The sequence below is a fragment of the Alexandromys fortis genome, unplaced genomic scaffold (genome assembly GCF_014885135.2).
Source record: "Alexandromys fortis isolate MF-2015 unplaced genomic scaffold, M_Fortis_MF-2015_v1.1 scaffold_119, whole genome shotgun sequence".
NCBI lineage: Eukaryota > Metazoa > Chordata > Mammalia > Rodentia > Cricetidae > Alexandromys > Alexandromys fortis.
The window spans coordinates 5,586,440-5,605,466 of record NW_026067991.1 but is presented as its reverse complement, the minus strand read 5'-3'; the positions used below and the strand labels follow the sequence as shown (position 1 = coordinate 5,605,466).

General features: G+C 44.0%; 1 protein-coding gene and 1 pseudogene across 1 annotated transcript in view; both read right to left on the bottom strand.

Annotated features, from left to right (window-relative positions):
* Hspbap1 (HSPB1 associated protein 1) overlaps positions 1-19,027 on the bottom strand; it is a 55,075-nt gene that overhangs the window by 7,940 nt on the left and 28,108 nt on the right. The window contains exons 3-4 of the mRNA XM_050159781.1: positions 12,738-12,919; positions 1,258-1,394 (exon numbers count right to left, since the gene is read on the bottom strand). Coding sequence (XP_050015738.1) covers positions 1,258-1,394; positions 12,738-12,919 — 319 coding nt within the window. The remainder of the gene's footprint in view (positions 1-1,257; positions 1,395-12,737; positions 12,920-19,027) is intronic.
* On the bottom strand, positions 11,289-12,529 carry LOC126512174 (40S ribosomal protein SA-like; annotated as a pseudogene).

The window sequence follows — 19,027 nt, the reverse complement described above, 5'->3', positions numbered from 1 at the left end:
GACCCGCCTCTTCCATCTTTCAGTTCCAATGCTCTGAAGCCTCCTTCAAGAGCAAACGCTCTCCCTCTTCCACTCTCTGTGGGCCGGGAGGCACCGCAGATGGGAACACTCTCAGGGCAGAGTCCTGGCCTCCTCTGTACTTATCTTAACACAAAGAAGTTGATGGACACCCAATAGATGTTTACTAAACCATTTAATGTCATCAGAGTAAAATTAAAATGGAAAATCTGCTGCTGTTAGACAGTTACAGTGAAGCTGTATTTTTTATCAAAGAAAAACCTGGATTTTTCTGTCTTCCTTCCCAATTCAGAGCACACAGAAGCAGCAATTTAAAATGATGTTCTATCGTATCCCATTTCAGCTCCCAAACTCTTACCTGCAAAAGGGCAGAGAAACTGATACAGGACTCCCTGCTGACTCCCCATATACAACAGTGCACCCAGAGGTTAGCCTTTAGCAAGGACGTGATGGACCAAGAGGGAACTGCTCAGCCCCTGCATAGCTTCCCAGCTGACAAGTATCCACCCCTCCAAACACAGACTATTTCTCTCAGGTCCATTCATCATTTGTGTCCAGTGATGCTGGGAATTTATTTGTGGCCATTTCTGGCTTTTTCTATGAGATGCCCTGCAAATGTCACAAAGAACCAGAAGGGAAGTTTGGGGCCCACATATTAGGGGAAATACGGCTGCACTCATGCTACCTAAGTATATCCTCCAGGTTGTCAATCCCAGGGTTATCAGGTGCTGGCCACTCTGTTCTGCCGCTTAGTCAGGTGGAGACAAAAGTTCATCTAATTACCACACTGCCCTGGCTGAGTAGGCAGACACAGACTCACAAACCAAAGTCAAAGTGGGCCATAAAAACCATGTGACCCAGGCTTCCCGGCATCTGCCAGCATCTCTAAGGCCACGGTGAAGCCTCTTTCTTTCAACACACTGCTCTGTTCTAACTCATTTGAGAGGTGGAGGGAGTGGAATGTGAACACTCCCAGGTAGTAAAGCTTAGCAGAAAGGTGCCTAGCAAGATGGGACCTGTGAGAGAAACCGATCATGGCTGAGACGCAGGGAAGTCATTTCCTGTGCCCTCACTTCACGTGGAAGGAAACAGCACAGCGGTGAAGGGAGGAGGGCCTTGGTCACAAGGGTGGTGGATGGGGATGGGCTACTATCTCACCCCACCTCCTTTCCCTTTTCTTCTTCAGTCTTGTGTGTGCAGACGTATAAGATTGGACACCCACACATGCACACACCTTACCTTCCTTGTACCTGGAATACTAAGTTGCAACCATAGGAGTCCAGATGACAGGGAGTATGGGCTCCCAGGGAGCCGATCCACAATGTACTTTCCTGTCCATTTCTTCCAGGAAACCCAAAGTCAGACCACATCACCTCCTGTTTGAAAATAAGTATAGTTCATCAGGAACTGACCGTCGTCAGACCACATCACCTCCTGTTTGAAAATAAGTATAGTTCATCAGGAACTGACCGTCCTCTACGGTGGTTCAATGTTTACTTTTTAAAAAACTGTTCTTAGTGTTTATATTTTCTTACAGAAAATGCTAGAGATGGGAGGGGCTAGGTTTTCAGGGTAGTATGAGAAACATCTCAACCAATAATATCTGAGTGACTTCAGCAGTAGCAATCATTCAACAAATATTTTCTGTTTATAACATGTCAGGAACTGTTTTTGGAAGCTTGTGGCCAATCAGTGACTACACCAGGCCCACCAGGTGTGGCTCCTACACCTGTTAGAGACAGACAATAAATGACAGACATAATTCTGTAGCTACCTGTGGTCAAAGTGCTGCAGGCAGTGGAATGTCATGGAGGTTAACTCAGAAGGCCACAGGCCTTTAAGCAGAGACAGTATCTGTGGGCGTAGGCACTTTATTACCCTTTTCCACTTCCATGGCCACATGAAAGAAGCCTTATGGGTGAGCTCAGTCATTGAAAGCAACCCACACTAGAGCCTTAGTTCATTCCTACTACACCAGTCTCGAGTAGGAGGGCCACAGGATGGCTTTTGGAACAGTCATTCATAGGGAGTGATTCTGCTACCTGCCCCGAGCCATGACTTCATAAGTATGATAAAGACAGCACACTGTTCCACACCAGGGCCCCCCGAGAAAGCTGCTGAGGCAGGTCCTGACCACTCATAAGCCAGAAAAGAAAAACAGCCAGGGACACACGCATGCAAATGTAGGTGCATTCTTTCATCATTAATTTTTTTTGATTTTTTAAAAGAATGAAACAAAAATACTTTAATTGGCAGAATACTCACATGAATGCTACCACCTCAAAAAACAAAACAAAACAAAGCAAAACACCACACTATCTACAGTCTAAATTCTCCTAATTTGAGGGGAAACATTAACAACTTTATTCAAAGAGATAAGATTTTAAAAAGACATTCAATGGATGGTTTTGAGGAAGACTAGAAAAAAACATTTATTTAAGTGATGAAACAGTAGGTTGGTCAGGGGTGTCTAGGAGCTCCCCAGACATTAGAAGCTGTTGCTACTGCTCTTGGTTGTACCCCCAGAGGCAGAAGGGAAATCCCTACTGTTGAAGACACATACATACATATGTAGCACAATTAAAGAAAAAGAGGCTATGAATTTGAAGAGAAAGGAAGGGTATGAGGGTGGGGTTGGAGAGAGAAAAGGGAAGGGGGAAATGATGTGATATAATATCAACCATTTTTTTTAAAGGAATGGGGTTACTTAGGAAAAAATTAAGTAGAATGTTTTGCTATGGTCACCTGGTGGGTTTTGAAAGAATGAAGTCAATTATAGCTTTAAAGTTTGGCTTAAAGTTAATATAAGATAGAACAAATTACAAACAGCTTGGCCAACGAAAACGATCTTGGTTTAAAACAGAGAAGAAGGACAGATACCAATCTTCTGTCTCTTTGGATGGCCCTGCTTATCATAGCCACAGCAAAGGTCCATCATCCTTCTGTTACTCCTCAAAGCTGTCTCTCTCCTTCTCCGGGGTATGCAGTCCTCTGTTTCTACATCCAGGCCAAAGTAACAATATTTGGCAACTGGATTCTTCTAGATACATATACCAACAATGAGAATCTACACTGAAAATTCCTTCATCTTTTTTTAAAATTTTATGGTGTGTGTCATGGCACACTTGTGAAGGACAGAGAACAATTTGTGGGAATCAGTTCTCTCGCTCCACCATGTGGGTTCTGGGGATCAAACGCAGGTCATCAGACTTGGCAGCAGGCACTTTAGCTCACTGTGATCTTTCTGCCTTACCTTTCTTAATTAAAATGGTCCCTACCCCATGATGACGCCTGAGCCTTAGATGTGGTAGTATAAATATCCTATTTAGAACTATCAACGCTCACTTTGTTTCAGAACTCTGAGGACTGTGAGGGACAGGCAGGCCTTATTTTTATCATGTTTTTTCCTGCTAAGGAGCCCACCAGACTGATGGATAGCTCCAAACCCACATTCACACAGATGATTCTGTTTAAATTCAGTGGGGCTCAGAAAACACAACTTCTCCCCAAACAAAAAATCATGCATGTGGGAAGAAATTGAATTTAATAGGAGTATGGTACAAATTAGAGAGGTTTGGGGAAAGAGTGTGTGTGTTGGGGGGGGGGGGGGAGAGAGAGAGAGAGAGAGAGACTGTACACACATTTTTTTTTATAAAGGTCCCCCATAGGGAGGCAAAGGCAGGCAGATCTCTGTAAGTTCAAGGCCAGCATGGTCTATACAGTGCATTTCAGGACAGATGTTCAGAAACCCTGTCTCAAACGGCGAAAGCAAGCAAACAAAAGGGTCCTCAATACGTTAAACAACAGAGACTTTAAACTACAGTAAAACATAAGAAAGTATGCCTCAATATTCTTGACAGTGTCCTGCATTCCTCAACTATTCCCTATATTTAAGTGACAAGATAATAAATTAGGAGGTGCACTGAATTCAGGCAGACCACACTCTGGTCCCATCTCTCTGGCCAGGCTTTAGAGCCCTGTCTTAGGGCTTCCACCGCTGCGATAGAACATGACCAAAGCAACCTGGGGAGGAAAGGGTTATTTCACCCGACAATACACCAGGACCAGGACCAGCACCAAGGAAGCACAGGTGCTCCTCAGGGCTTGCTTCTCAGCCTGCTTTTGTAAACTCCAGGGTCACCAGCCCAATGGCAGCCCCGCCCACAATGCCAGTGGCCCTCCCATATCAATCGTTAAGCAAGAAAATGCACCCCAGAGCCCAATCTTTTTTTTTTTAATTTATTATGTATACAACATTCTGCCTTGATGTATGCCTGCACGCCAGAGGAGGGCGCCAGATCTCAGTAGAGATGGTTGTGAGCCACCATGTGGTTGCTGGGAATTGAACTCAGGGCCTCTGGAAGAGCAGCCAGTGCTCTTAACCTCTGAGCCATCTCTCCAGCCCCATCTTATAGAGACATTTTCTCAACTGAGGTTTCCTCCTCTCAGATGACCCGAGGTTGTATCAAGTTGACATAAAAACTAGCCAGGACAAGTGCCATGACGGCTCAGTCTCTCACTAAGGTGACTTCTCCAATACCTATGGTGGTGACACAGCACTTTTGAAAAACTGCTGGGCTACTCCTAGGAGCTCCCGGATCTGTTTCCAGATTATTTTTTTTTAAGTATTTTGCTTTTTGTTTTTAAAGACAGGTTTTTTTGTGTAGCCCTGGTTGTCCTGGTACTCACTCTTTAGACCAGGCTGGCCTAAAACTCAGATCCACCTGTTTGCCAGTCTCTGCTAGGATTAAAAGCCACCATGCCCACAGCTCTTAAACCTGTCCCAATGAATGAATTCAATAACTATTGCTTCATTTTAAAACTGCTGTCCATATTTTTACAGTTTTAACTTCACTATCAACAACAACAAAAACACTAAAGAAAAACCGAGGATTTGTTCCTTCTGCCACCCCTTAGTGTCGCTGTCTCACTCTAGTTATTTTCCATCCACAGGTCACAATACAGAAAAACCAATTACATAATTCCACAATGAACTTACATCTGAATAAAAAAAAAGCTGGTCACGAGCGATAAAACTGGAATTCTGAAAAAACCACAAGATTGTTAACTATCATTAATATACAGATCTTAAAATCTCTTTTTTCCTCAGGAAAAAGACCAGCAGGTACAGAAACAGAAAAGGGCATTAAGTCTCTATCTACTGGGTAAATACCTAAATTCTATTTTCTGTTTTTTAATCACGTAAATTCTGAGGTGCCAATCTGTCTCACAAGGAAGCACCCTGTCTGAGACGCCTTTAATCACTTCCAGAACACCTGCTTTCATTCCAACACATCCCCACAGCTAGGTCACAAAGTCCAACAGGCTGAACTAATCTTCCAGTTATTACTTTTGCAGATTCTATGTCCTGGCAACTTAATGAGGCTCCCGATTCTCCTGAGCTGACCTCAATCACAATGTGAAATAGAATCTACCAGAAAAACATTCTTGGGGGACACAATCCCTTTTATTATATGCTGATTCTTCACAGTCTCAACTTGAAGAATGCTTATCAACAACTACAAGAGATAAAGGTAATGTTTCTCACAACTTCGCTATCTTCCCAGGGCAGTAGAGACACAGCGCTCAGGTGCTGGGTTGATTGAATGGCATGGGCGGGGAACTAGAAGCCAGAGAGACTCATTTTGTCACTCACAAAAGTCAGGTGAGTATCAAAATAATAATTTCAGGCCATCTGCAAGACTGCCAAGTATTTTCCAATTATACCAGTACAGTTGTCAGTTTATTTGTCAATCTATAAATATTGTACATCTAACAGAGAATTAATCTTTATGGAAGAAAAGATGAAGTATATAGAAACTGTAAACAGAGGTTGTAAGTTAAAACTTAAAAACCGAGAAGAAGGCTGATGAGAGGTAGAAATGCTTATCAAAAATGACAGATGTTACACTTGGTTAACTAGAAGCCGCAGAACATATGACAAGGATATAGCCAGGGGTTTAAGTACAAATATTCTTTAAAGGGTAGTAAAGATTAAGGGACTATGTAATCATTCAAATACCTACTATATATTCAGTACTATGTCAGCAGTTCTGAGGAGAAGAGTAAAGAACACAGCCTGTGCTGTTAGAGGATCAAGACACAATTTTATGAAATACTGGTCCGAATAGGACATAAAGGAATGCTGGCTGGGGATGTGTGCTGAAGTGGCTGAGGTCTCACACCCAATGCTGAATCTGAGCCAGCCCCAAGTAGAACTTCTTAGGCAAAACTTAGAGGGTCTGAGCAAAGGTCAGAAGGTGGGCGAGAACATGGACTGCCCAGCAGTCAATGGGGAGGCCAGGTGGCGGCTCATGTAGACCAAGTGGTTGGGCTAGGGTTCTGGGAAGGGACTTAAATGCTACCCTGACATATTTTCAAGTTATTCAGTGTTTATGAATACAACAAATATGCTTCGGTATTTAATAGTAAACATGACTTGAAGAGTCTCCAATTCATAAGAATTTATTTTAGAACTAGAAGAGAGAGTGTCAGAAGAACAGAATGATTATAGAAGCAATGCTGGACTCAAGCAACTCTCTCCTCTGGCCCTTCTGAGGATCTGGGAGGTCAAAACTATCTTCACAATGTTACTAAATTGCTTCTTGCCTATTTCACTGTGTTGATACTTGCACTGGTTGTGTATAGGCAGCAGTGAATAAAACTGATAGTGTCAGGTAGTACAGTTAAAATATACTAGTAGTGTTGCATTATTGAGTCTTATCTTTATTTTATGTGTATGCATGTTTTACCTGTATGTATGCCTGTGAACCACAGTGTATGCCTGATACCCACCAAGGCAGGAAGAGGGCATCAGATTCCACTGGAACTACAATTACAGGTGGTTGTTAAATCAAGCTTGGCTCCTCTGGATAAGCAGCCAGTGCTTTTAACTGCTGAACCCTCTCTCCAGCCCCAAGTATTATATTCTTCTTAAAGGTGTTATTGATGTATGATCGATGTACAGCAAACACCATATATTTAAAGCATCTGACTGATGAACTTGATCTATCTGCATTCTTGAGACTCCATCAAGATAATCAAGATGACAAACATTCTGACCATGTCCAAACTTCCCCAGTGCCCCTCACAATTCACGTTTCCCTCCAAATCTCATTCTCTGACAACCACCGACCTACTCTGTCACATAAATTGGTTTGTAAGTTCTAGGACTTTATGGAAATTCGATTCCGTATGAAACATTCCTTTTCGTGCTAATATCAATCAAAGACAAACACAGGGTAAACTGAATCAGAAAACGGACTACACCAAAGCAGATGAATTAATTTCATCACAATAAAAGGTCACTAATAAAGTCAAGTGTAAAAAGTAAAACCTAACCAACATAAAAGAACTAATGGTGTCCCTCTCTACATAGTAGATAAAATGAATGTACAGAAATCAGTAAGGATGTGACCCTTAAACCTCAGCCTGATTTAAAGGAGACTCACAGGGTACCCCAGCCAATAAAAGAATGCATTATATCCAAGTTTGCAAGTAACATTCATTGACCATACTTTGGGCTATGAAACAAATTTACATATATTTGAAAGGATTGAAATAATGCCAGATATATTTTCTGACCACAGTGAAATCAAGTCAGAAATCAATGACAAAAAGATGGTTAGAAAAGCTAACAAATATTATAAATCAAAGGTTACACTTATTTTTTTAAGTTATAAACTGATTGGGCCATTAGCTCAGGCTTCGTATTAGCTCTTATAACTTATATTAACCCATTATTCTTATCTATGTTAGCCACATGGCTTAGTAAAAGGTTATACTTATAAACTAAGCAAGAAATTAAAGAAAAAAATCACAAGATAGGTTAGCAAATATTTTGGGTTGAATAAAACTGCACTTCAGCTATATGACTTTAGAAACTCCTGAGTACCAAAAACTTTGTCCATAAAAAAGGTGCGGTGCCGACAAATGTGATCTTAAATAATGAAACACATCAAGCACACTGTGGGGCACACCAGCATTTGGAAGAGCTACATAATTCAGTAATCCAACATTTCCTAATAGCCAATGAATGACATTATGCAAGGGAATTTTATTATAGGAACACAAAGAGTTCTTTCATTGTGATTTCATAGTCTATACTGCAACTAATGAATTTTTTAAAAAAAGCCTGCTGGACAGTGGTGGCGCACGCCTTTAATCCCAGCACTCGAGAGGCAGAGGCAGGCGGATCTCTGTGAATTCAGGGCCAATCTGGTCTACAGAGCCAATTCCAGAACAGCTAGGACTACACAGCGAAATCCTGCCTTAAAAAGCAAAAACATGAAACAACATCACAACAAAAAAGAAAATAGCCCTCATCAAGTTTGGTATGATATTTTAAAGATTCCCAACTGTCTGAAAAGATTGTTAAATACTTCCCCCTTTCTCAGCCGTATATGCTGAGACAAGATTTTCTTCATCTCTTAACAGACCAACAAATTGCAACAGCTATACTGCAGCAGATAGTAGACTCCAACTGCGCCCTGCAGCCAGGCAGGAAGATGACTTGCAGAAAATGGAAAGCAACCCACTCTTCTAATCACATTAAATTTCAAAGCATATTCTCTTAGGATATCATTGGTTATTGACATGTAATGGGCTTATTGTGCTATCTATTGTATTGCTTTACTTTTTGGTTTCTTGAGACAAAGTCACATGAAGCCCCCACTGATTAAGCTACACTTGATCTCCTTACCAATTATCTCGTGTCAATACAAAAAGGCTTGAAACAAAACAAGCATGATTAAGTAACGAAGCAAATTGCATGTCTAAAAGCAAAACAAGAATTTACGTACCTACGACATATGTGAGAGAAATGGAAAACTGGTGAGCGTCAGAGTGACCTAATCGCTGTTTGCCTGAAGCATGCTGTTTAGGCTAGATGATTTTGGAAAACACTTCATACGTGACAAGGGCCATTGCAGGAGCCAGGAACAACTGGGAGAGCATTGCCTCAAGGACAGCCAAGAACTAGCCAATTAAAATATGTCCATAGCATGCTTCATCTATGTACCTCAAGGATAGATAAGAACAGGCCAACCAAGAATATACTCATGTCCATACTTCGTTTGCATAATGACATCATGCTTCTGGAATTTGCTGTCCTCAATTAGGTCTGGGTATGCAAATTAGGTGAAAACTGGTGGTCCTGCAAAATGGTCTACAAAAAGTCCTGTGATCTCTGGAAGGGAGCTCCTCCTGCCCTCACTGCCTTGAGTGTGCCAGACGAGTTCCGTGCCTAGGCTCATACAATAAACTTTGCCTTTGCATCCAAGTCCCGGGTCCCTGGTGGTCTCTTTGGGAGGCAAGAAGTCTGGGCATAACAATTAAAGAGTTGGTAGCCAGAAAACTGTCAGATAAGAACAATATAATATTAACAGTCTTGACTGTCTACAAGAGAACTAACTTCTACAACATGAACTGACATGAACTCACTGGGCTAAGATCACCAGATTTACAAGGGCTTACTGAGAACTCCAGCTTATTACCATCCGTAATGGCCAAGCCATACACATACCCAGTGGTGGCTATGCCTGGGAAGGGACAGACACCTGACCAAGTTTGGTGAGAGGCAGCCAAGGTAGCAGGAGCTTGACTCTGCATGGCTGGATGTACTTCACCTAACTTGAACAGACCCCTACTGAGAAAAGGTTTACACAACCTTTTTGTGCCTTGTCTTCCTTAAAACAGATGATCATGCAATCAAGTGTCACTGTGAGGATAGGGCCCAAGGCCATGTGAGCACTTGGTAAACAGCATTATTGCACAGAGTTTCTGAGATGTGCTGGGAGAAGGTGGAAGTACAATCTGCGAGTGGCCAAGGGGAATGGGAAGACCAAAGTACTCTAAAAGTTAATTATGAAATCTATGAGTTCCAGGGTTAAAGATCCACCTACCTCAGAAGATGATTGTGGACGGTGCTGAGATATGGAAGTGTTTACTGAGTATTTTCAAAATCTACCCATTTATTTCATGGCTGTGAGAATACAGAGGCGCTTACACATGAGGGTGCCCAGCCAGATTCCCACACTCAGGAGGTGGAGACGAGGATGGTGAGGTTAAGGCCAGCCTGGGCTACACAGTGAGAGCTTCTCAAGAGAGAAAGGAAAGGAAAGCAAAGGAGAGGGGAGGGAGGAAAGTGGGGAGCTCAAGAAATAATGAAGATGGGGGAAAGGTGTATCTTCCCCTCTTTTATAAAAAAACACCCTTTTAACTTTTTAAAAGGTTAGTAAAGGCCAGGCGGTGGCGCATGCCTTTAATCCCAGCACTCGGGAGGCAGAGACAGGCGAACTCTGTGAGTTCGAGGCCAGCCTGGTCTACAAGAGCTAGTTCCAGGGCAGGCTCCAAGGCCACAGAGAAATCCTGTTTCGAAAAAAATAAAATAAAATAAAAGGTTAGTAAAGGAAAATGACCAAATATCTGTAGTTAGAGTAACTATGTGAATACCTAGACAGGTTGACCAGGGACAATGTGAGAGCATCACACACAGGAGAGGGGTCCAGAGCCGGGGTGGTCATAGGGGAGCTGACATCACACACAGGAGAGGGGTCCAGAGCCGGGGTGGTCATGGGGAGCTGACATCACACACAGGAGAGGGGTGTACTGCAGGTGTGGTCATAGGAGAGCAGGCAAGGACAGGGGTGGGGAGCGGAGCGGAGGGCTGTGGCAGGGAATAGTCTGACTAAAAGGGAAACAGTTCCCTCCACAGAAGATTAGTACTGGTGCTGGACTCTGCAGCTAGGCCTGTTAGGGTAAGGCAATCATACAAACAAGCTCCCTGGGACCACTCCCTATTGCCCCACACCTAATGTGAAACAGAAACCAGAACAAGGAATTTGCAAGATCACCCCACAAAACAAACCAACAGCTTGAGACAGAATACACTGAAGAAGAAAGAGGACAAGACAGTCTACAGACCCTGCTGTCAGTTGTGTCAAATACACGCAAAGAACGTCCATAGTCTTGCTTCCACAGGGGGTCTGTCATCATTAGGAGCCCAGAACTCTGCCTCAGGCCATAAGCTACCTGAGGACACTACAGCCTGAGTAGACACTGAAGGCAGAGGCAGCCTGGCCAAGGCATCTGCATGGAGAGCAGCTTCCATCTCTCCTCTTCACTGCACAACAAGGATTTCTTTCTTTTCTTTCTTTTCTTTCTTTCTTTCTTTCTTTCTTTCTTTCTTCCTTCCTTCCTTCCTTCCTTCCTTCCTTCCTTCCTTCCTTCCTTCCTTTCTTTTTCAGCTTGTAGGAACTTTATTTTCCTTCCCTCTTTTTTCCCTTTGCTCAGGTGTCTGCAGAGGAGCTCAGAACCACTCAGTGGTGGCTCCAACCCACTCGGTAGCCTGTGCTGTGGAAGCTGCTGACCAATCCTCAGTGGCTGGCTGGGCACTCCAGTCTTCAGTAGGGAACTGCTGGCTGGGCACCAAGAGCACCTGCACACCTTCAGACCTCAGCCACCTCTGGCTGAGCAGCAGTGAACTCGGGAGCTGGTGCAGTCCATTCGCTCTGAAATTCCTCCTTGGTCACGGCCTTCTCAGCAGCAGCCTGTTCTTCCTTCTCAATCTCCTCTGGGTCTCTGTAGAAGTAAAGATCAGGTATAACCTCCCATGGGTGCTCACCGGAGATAGTGCCACGCATGCGGAGTACTTCCCGGGCCAGCATCCACATCAGGCCCACCGAGTGAGCTCCCTTGTTGCACGGGATGGCGATGTCCACGTAGTGCAGAGGTGAGTCTGTGTTACACAGGACAATGGTGGGCAGGTTCATGTAGGACACCTCTGTGAGGGGCTGGTGCTCAGCTTGGGATCTGTCGCCACTAGAAGCCGTGGCTCCCTGAAGGTTGCCTGGATCTGGTTAGTGAAGGTCCCTGGGGTAAAACAGCCAGCAATGGAGTGGCTCCAGCGACGGCAGCAAACCTCATCACCGCTGGCTGCCCAGTGTTCCTGGAGGAGATGACGCTGACATCAGCAGGGTTCTCAATGGCAACAATAGCCCGAGCTGCAAGCAACAGCTTCTCCCAGGTCCTCTTAGGATTGATGATGTGGATGCCATCACTTTTCCTTTTGTAGATGTACTGCTCCATCTGAAAGTCGAGGTTGGTGCCACCTAAGTGGGTGCCTGCAGCGCAGGAATTTGAGAACATCCTCCTTCATCTGCAGGACATCAAGGGCTCCGGACATTGTGTAAGTTTCCCTTTAAGTTACGTCAGGAATCAAGAACAACCCTGTATTGACCATCCCAGGGCAGCACAGAAAGGCCAGAACAAGGATTTCTGTGCAGCTAAGGGAAAATAAAGTTTTACATACAGTCTATGCTTCTAGTACAATCTAAATGTTACAGGCATTGTTTGAAGGTGGAAGGGTGTGGAGGAAGTGCCTCTCATCTGTCAGTGTGGGCCAAACGGTCAGGTCTCACATGATTACTTATATGAGAAAAGGTAGTTAAGGAAGAAGGGACCAGTGAAATTCTAATTTAGGATTACTCTCAGGAGAAAATTCTTACCAAGACTAAAAAGAGTATATATAACGCAGCCAGGTGGTAGTGGCACATGTCTTTAATTCCAGCATTCGGGAAGCAGAGGCAGGCAGATATCTGTGAGTCTGAGGCCAGCCTGGGCGATAGAGCGAGTTCCAGGACAGGCTCCAAAGCTTAAAAAAAAAAAAAAAGAAAGAAAGAAACAAAACAAAGCAAAAACCAAAAGTATAACTCACTTACCTGGAAAACATCTGTCTTGTCTTCAAACAGATTGACAAAATATTTATAGTCAGCATAAGCCCAGAATTTGGAATGGTCATAATCTTTAAATGGTCCAGAGACACTAGAATGGTCACAGTTCCAGGCCAGAAACTCCTCAAGTGTAGCGTCCACATAACTACATGCAGTTTCAAACTGAGGAACTGCAAAATAAGGAGAAACAACTTGAAATGTTTAACAAGCACAGAGTCTACTATTTTAAAAGGTAAATATTGACCAAAATATTGGTCAATATGCAATATTGTTGCATTTTATACTTTTTTTAACAATTTACATCATTTACAAAAAAAAAAAAGAATGGTTTTGTTCTTAAGATTAATGACGCCAAGTGGTGGTGGCAGAGCACATCTTTAATCTCAGCACTTGGGAGGCAGAGGCAGGTGGAGCTCTGTGTGTTCAAGGTCGGTCTCGCCTGTGGAGTGAGTTCCAGGACAGCCAGGGACTCGTACAGAAACCCTGTATGGCAGGGGTGGGTCGGGGAGAGATTAATGACTACCCTCCAAGCCAGACCTATATTCCCAGCACAGCATGAAGGCTGACGTAGGAAGATCTTGGGTTTGGGTCGGGAGAAAGGAGAAGAAAGAGAAAGAAGAGACAGGAAGAAGGGGGCAATGGAGTGAGGAGGGAGGACGGGCACCTTTACTACAGTGTGATCCAACTCTCCACTCGGGGATCTGTGTCCACTCCTAGTAATGCTCACACACTACCTGCCTCTCTCACTCACACTGGCTCACGAGTGTGTGTGTTCTCCAGGGCCTGCACAACTGTGATGGCTCATCCACTTTGTCAACCTGACTGAGTTTAGATCTCTTAGAAGACACATGTCTGGGCATGCTGTGAACGTGTGTGTGTCCGGGGTGTTGAACCTAGGAAAGTAGCCTCGCTCTAAACATGAATGGTGTGAGGAGCGCCAAGATCACCTCAGTACTGCAGCCATGGATGGCACCCACTCAACCAGAGCCCAAAAGAAATCCTTCCTCCCTTACATGGCTTCCTGCTGGGGAGTTGGTCTGAGCAATGAGGAAGTAACTACTAGAGTGACCTGTGTGGGTGTCACCACTTGGACACTTGGTGGAGTGTGTTTTTAGGGTTGTTTGTTTGAGACAGGATCTTTTTATGAAGTCCTGGTTGGCCTGAGTATAATGGTCTGTCCTGTCCCTTTAAGAGACAAGCCCTGCCCACTCTCTCCCCCATCCACCACTGAGGCAGGCAGATCTTCCTCCCACTTCCAGACTGACTCCATCTTCCCTTCTGTCTCTCTCCCAGAGAGGTGGCTGTGGTTCCTCTCCCCTCCCTCCATCTCCCCCTTTCCCTTACCCCTCCATAACCCACTAAATAAATGCCCACTTCCTCTGCATGACATGCCTACCTTCTTGGTCTCTCACCCACCACATGGGCTCCCTGCCTGTAGGGATAAGTCCCGCCCCTTAGGGGGTGTGTTCGCCTCGGGCTAATGTTAGCCTATAAATTTGGCAAGCATGCTCCCAGACGCTGCTTCTGCTTTCCTGGTCTCCGTGGAACAGTGGTTCTGTAAGTCTATTTCTCCATTAAAGCTATATATATTTTGACAATCTGTCTGCATTCGTTTACGCAGTTACACTTGCCCTTCGTGGCCCATGGGCCACTTGGGGGCTCTTGCCTGGGACTGGCTGCCTTCATGGCCCACCATGGTCTTGGGACCCACTGCCTGCTGCAGCCACTATGCAGACCAGATGAGCCTCAAACTTACAGAGGTCCACCTGCCTCAGCCTTCGGACTCAGATGTGCTTCTGTTTCATACACTAAGTATCATCGTTTTAAATAAGGTAAGTATTGCTGGAGAAAGCCTGCATCACTGGGGTCCTCACTGTCTTAACTAAGGTATCGCTGGAGAGCCTGCATCACTGGGGTCCTCACTGTCTTAACTAAGGTATCGCTGGAGAGCCTGCATTACTGGGGTCCTCACTGTCTTAACTAAGGTATCGCTGGAGAGCCTGCATCACTGGGGTCCTCACTGTTTTAACTAAGGTATCGCTGGAGAGCCTGCATTACTGGGGTCCTCACTGTCTTAACTAAGGTATCTCTGGAGAAAGCCTGAATCATTGGGGTCCTCACTGTCTTAACAAAGGTATCGCTGGAGAGCCTGCATTACTGGGGTCCTCACTGTCTTAACTAAGGTATCGCTGGAGAGCCTGCATCACTGGGTATCTCTGGAGAAAGCCTGGATCATTGGGGTCCTCACTGACTTAACTAAGGTTCAGCTGAAGACAGCCTTAATCATTGGGGTAAAATCATTGGTTCGATTTAATATATCAATTTAATATCTGCTCATTCATTTATTAACTCAGTTGCTTCAGAAGTGTTTACTTTGATTAGCATGGTGCTTAGGTTTGTAGGGACACAAAAGAAAAAGATAACAGTCTTGAGCTTAGATACGATTTAATAAAACCGAACAGGTTTGTATACTGGCACTGAAGAGGCTGAGGTGTGAGGACATTGAGTTCAAGGCCAGCCTAGGCTAAGTAGCAAACCCTGTGCCATGGCTTGAATGTGAACTGTCCCCTACAGCAAAAGTCTTTGAATCCTTTGTCCCCAGTGTATGAACTGCTTATGAGAGCAACAGATACCATTTTAGGAGATTGCTGTGGTGGTTTGATTAAAAATGGCCTCCATAGGCTCACAGGAAGTGGCACAATTAGGAGGTGTGGCCTTGTTGGAGTAGGTGTGGAGTTGTTGGAGGAGGTGTGTCACCTGGGGTGAGTTCTGAGGTTTCAGAAGTTCAGGCTAGGTCCAGTGTCTCTTTCTTCCTGCTGCCTGCCAATCTAGATGTAGAACTCTCTGCTCCTTCTCCAGCACCATATCTGCCTGCATGCTGCCATGTTTCCTGACATGATGATAGTGGACTAAACCTCTGAACTGTAAGCCACCCCAATTAAATGCTTTCCTTTGTAGGAGTTGCCATGGTCATGACGTCTCTTCACAGAATAGAAACCTTTTGGACATGGGTTTTAGAGACAGATGTGGGACTAAAAGGGCAAGACTAGGAGATTACATAGCCCAACCAGTTCCAGTCTGTCTGCTTTATGATCCACTGATAAATAACAAGTCGTGTGGCAAGCACCTACCACCACAGACTAAGCCAATCCAGCGGCCGTGTTTCTTCCACCACGATGGATTTATTCATTCTGCTTTTTTTTAAAGCATGTCTCTACATAGCCCTGACTGTCCTGGAACACATTATGTAGAGCAGGCTGTCCTGGAACCCACAGAGATCCTCCCGCCTCTGCCTCCTAAGTGCTGAGACAGATTAAAGATGTGTGTCACTGATGGAGGAAGGTCATTGGTTAATTAATAAAGAAACTGCTTGGCCCTGATAGGTTAGAACATAGGTGGGTGGAGTAAACAGAACAGAATGCTGGGAGGAAGAGGAAGTTAGCTCATATGCCATGCTCCCCTCTCCCAGGCAGACACGATGAAGCTCCGACCCAGGATGGACGTAGGCTAGAATCTTCCCGGTAAGCGCACCTTGGGGGTGCTACACACATTATTAGAAATGGGCTAGTCCGGGTGCAAGAGTTAGCTGAGAAGAGGCTAGATATAATGGGCTAAGCAGTGTTTAAAAGAATACAGTTTGTGTGTTGTTATTTCGGAGCATAAGCTAGCCAGGTGGCTGGTAGCCGGGCTGTGGGAAGAGGCTTGCAGCTCCTACAACATGTCACCACACCCAACCACACTGTACCCCTTTAAACCAGGAGCCAAAATCAAGTTCTACTCCCTTGAGTTGTGTCCATATTTGATTGCAGAAGGGTAAGAGTAACAATACACCCAATCTCAAAAACTAAAACAAAACCCACTCCAGACAAACACGAAGCTTTAACTAGGCTGACAGAGAACTTGCAGATTCATGTAATTGAATACAGAACAGTGTGCCACAGACACTTCAAAAAGGGAAAGAACCACAGCTGACTGTGACCAGTGGCATTCTGAGGGAAATCCACCATCTGTACGCTGGCTTCTTAGGAATCTGCCGCCAAGGAGTCAAGACTAGGTAAATGGAAGGAGATCTTGTGCAAGTTGCAGTGTTTTAAATGAGCATGGGGAAATGAATACTTAAGAAATCTAATTATGAGCTCCTCTGCAAAGCACAACACCCTCCCAGGATGGGTGTGGTTAGCATAGAGCCTGACACAGCGCATGCTCAGTAAACACCAGCACTACTCTTAGTTTTTATTCAGGCCAGTGTTGACCTGGAACCTTTTCAAATTTGAAGGAGTCAACAGAGGGATGGATATTCAAGCTCTTCTTTCAAGAGCTTCTATCCTTTCCCTCTTCCTCACTCATTAGCATTATCCAATCATCTTTAGCCCTTTCCTTACTTTTCTGGAAGCTACCAAACCACTGAACCAGGACAGAAGCAGGATGATGATGTCTAACCTACTGGCCAACTCTGTGAAGTGGGAAAACTTCAGTAGGCCACAGGGATCTAAAAGACAAGATCTATATACTTGAAAACCACTTCAGTTTTGAGAGCTTCTGTGGAGCATTTAGGAACAGTGCTTGGCACAAGCAGTAAACCACTGATATATATAACCTCTTAATAGCACTGGCACCCTCAAGAATTTATCATAAAATCAAGAGTAAATAGAACTAATTCTGACAAAATAGTATGTAGCAAGACAGTTTCTGTGATTCTGAGAACGGAAGCCATTTCTAATCCTCACAGCAAACTCCACGGAAAGCACACGAGCTTTCCCTTCACAGAATTCAATACAATGACTGACTGAATGCTAAGGCCCTTAACTGAGCGACTTGGCCCAGGGGTGGAATGAACAGGACATTGCAATGATGGCATTTACTCCCAGGAAACCTGCGCTGTAATCTTCCAAATCTGCCCTCACTAGAGGCCTTCATTTCCTGCCACAGCAAATTCTGCATGTTAAAAATGAAAACCTGAAAATGTAAGAACTACAATTGAGAATTGTTACTGCCAGGGGAAAATTTAAATGAACAGAATGAATGGAAATGACAGATCTTTTCACTTACATGATGAGTTCAACACAGACTCTTTTCACTCTGGACCAGCGGCAGCCACAGAGTGCTGCTCTGATTTCATCGGTGACAGTTCCCTCTGGTGGCACACTTGCTTTCCTTGGTTTGCTTTATGCAGTGGGATTATTCCTTTCTAACTTTATCATTCTGTTCTTTTATTTAATGCAGAAGCAGTCACGACAGCTCCACCTCCAACCACTTACTGCCAAGTATTAGGTAAGAAGCAGTTGCCCCAGTCCAAGATTTCACAGCAAAACACAAAGCGAGCTTGCTTTTACGTCTAAAACAAAGGGTTTTAAATATATATATTTGCTCAGCAAGAAAGCAACAATTTTTCCGTTTTGGAATTCCCTCACTTTACAAAATAGAAAGAGCGAGCAGAGGTGACTGCACTGAACGTGGGCCGTCGTCCCTTTCCGACTCACCGATGCTGGGCACTATCCCTGAAATGGTTGGTAACCCTTGCTGGCTGGAGTTTGGTGCAGCCAGGGAGCTCTCGTCTCGACAAATGAATGTGATTAAAAATGGGTTTAAAGACCTACTTGCTATTCACTATCTGTGTCCTAAAACTCGAAAAGGCATTATGGTTTTGTTTTTGGAGTCTTACTATGTAAGCCAGGCTGGCCTCAAACCCAGAGACCAGGCTATCTCTGCTTCCCAAGTGCTGGGAGCAAAGGCATGTGCCACCATTCCTGGATTTACAAAATGTTTTTAAAAATATGCTGTAACTATAGATAATCATAATGCATTAAATATTTCAAAGAGCTGACAGAAAGGATTCTGAAATATTTCGCCACAAAGAACTGACAGGCATTCAGAGCGATAAATACGCTCACCTAACTTCAACATTAGCAACTGAACATAGCACTCCATTAACACGCAACACTTTTATGGTTTCTGTGGATTAGTTAAAAATAAAATGAATACCAATTACCTTTTTTTGGCCTTAAAAGCCAGTTACTAATACTACTGTTTCAAGCATCCCAGAAAACGATTCTAAACAAGACCTAAGACAGATAAAAGAAATATACTCAATACAAAAGAAACAAAAAAATATAATTATTTATAACATTATGTGCCTGTCTTTCTGTAGGAACTAACACCTACCAACACCAAAAAGCAGTGGATACAAAATCAACATAGAGAAATAAACCGCTTTTATCCACATTCTAATGAAAAAACACATAAGCCATAATGAGGCTATGTAGAGAGACTCTGTCTCA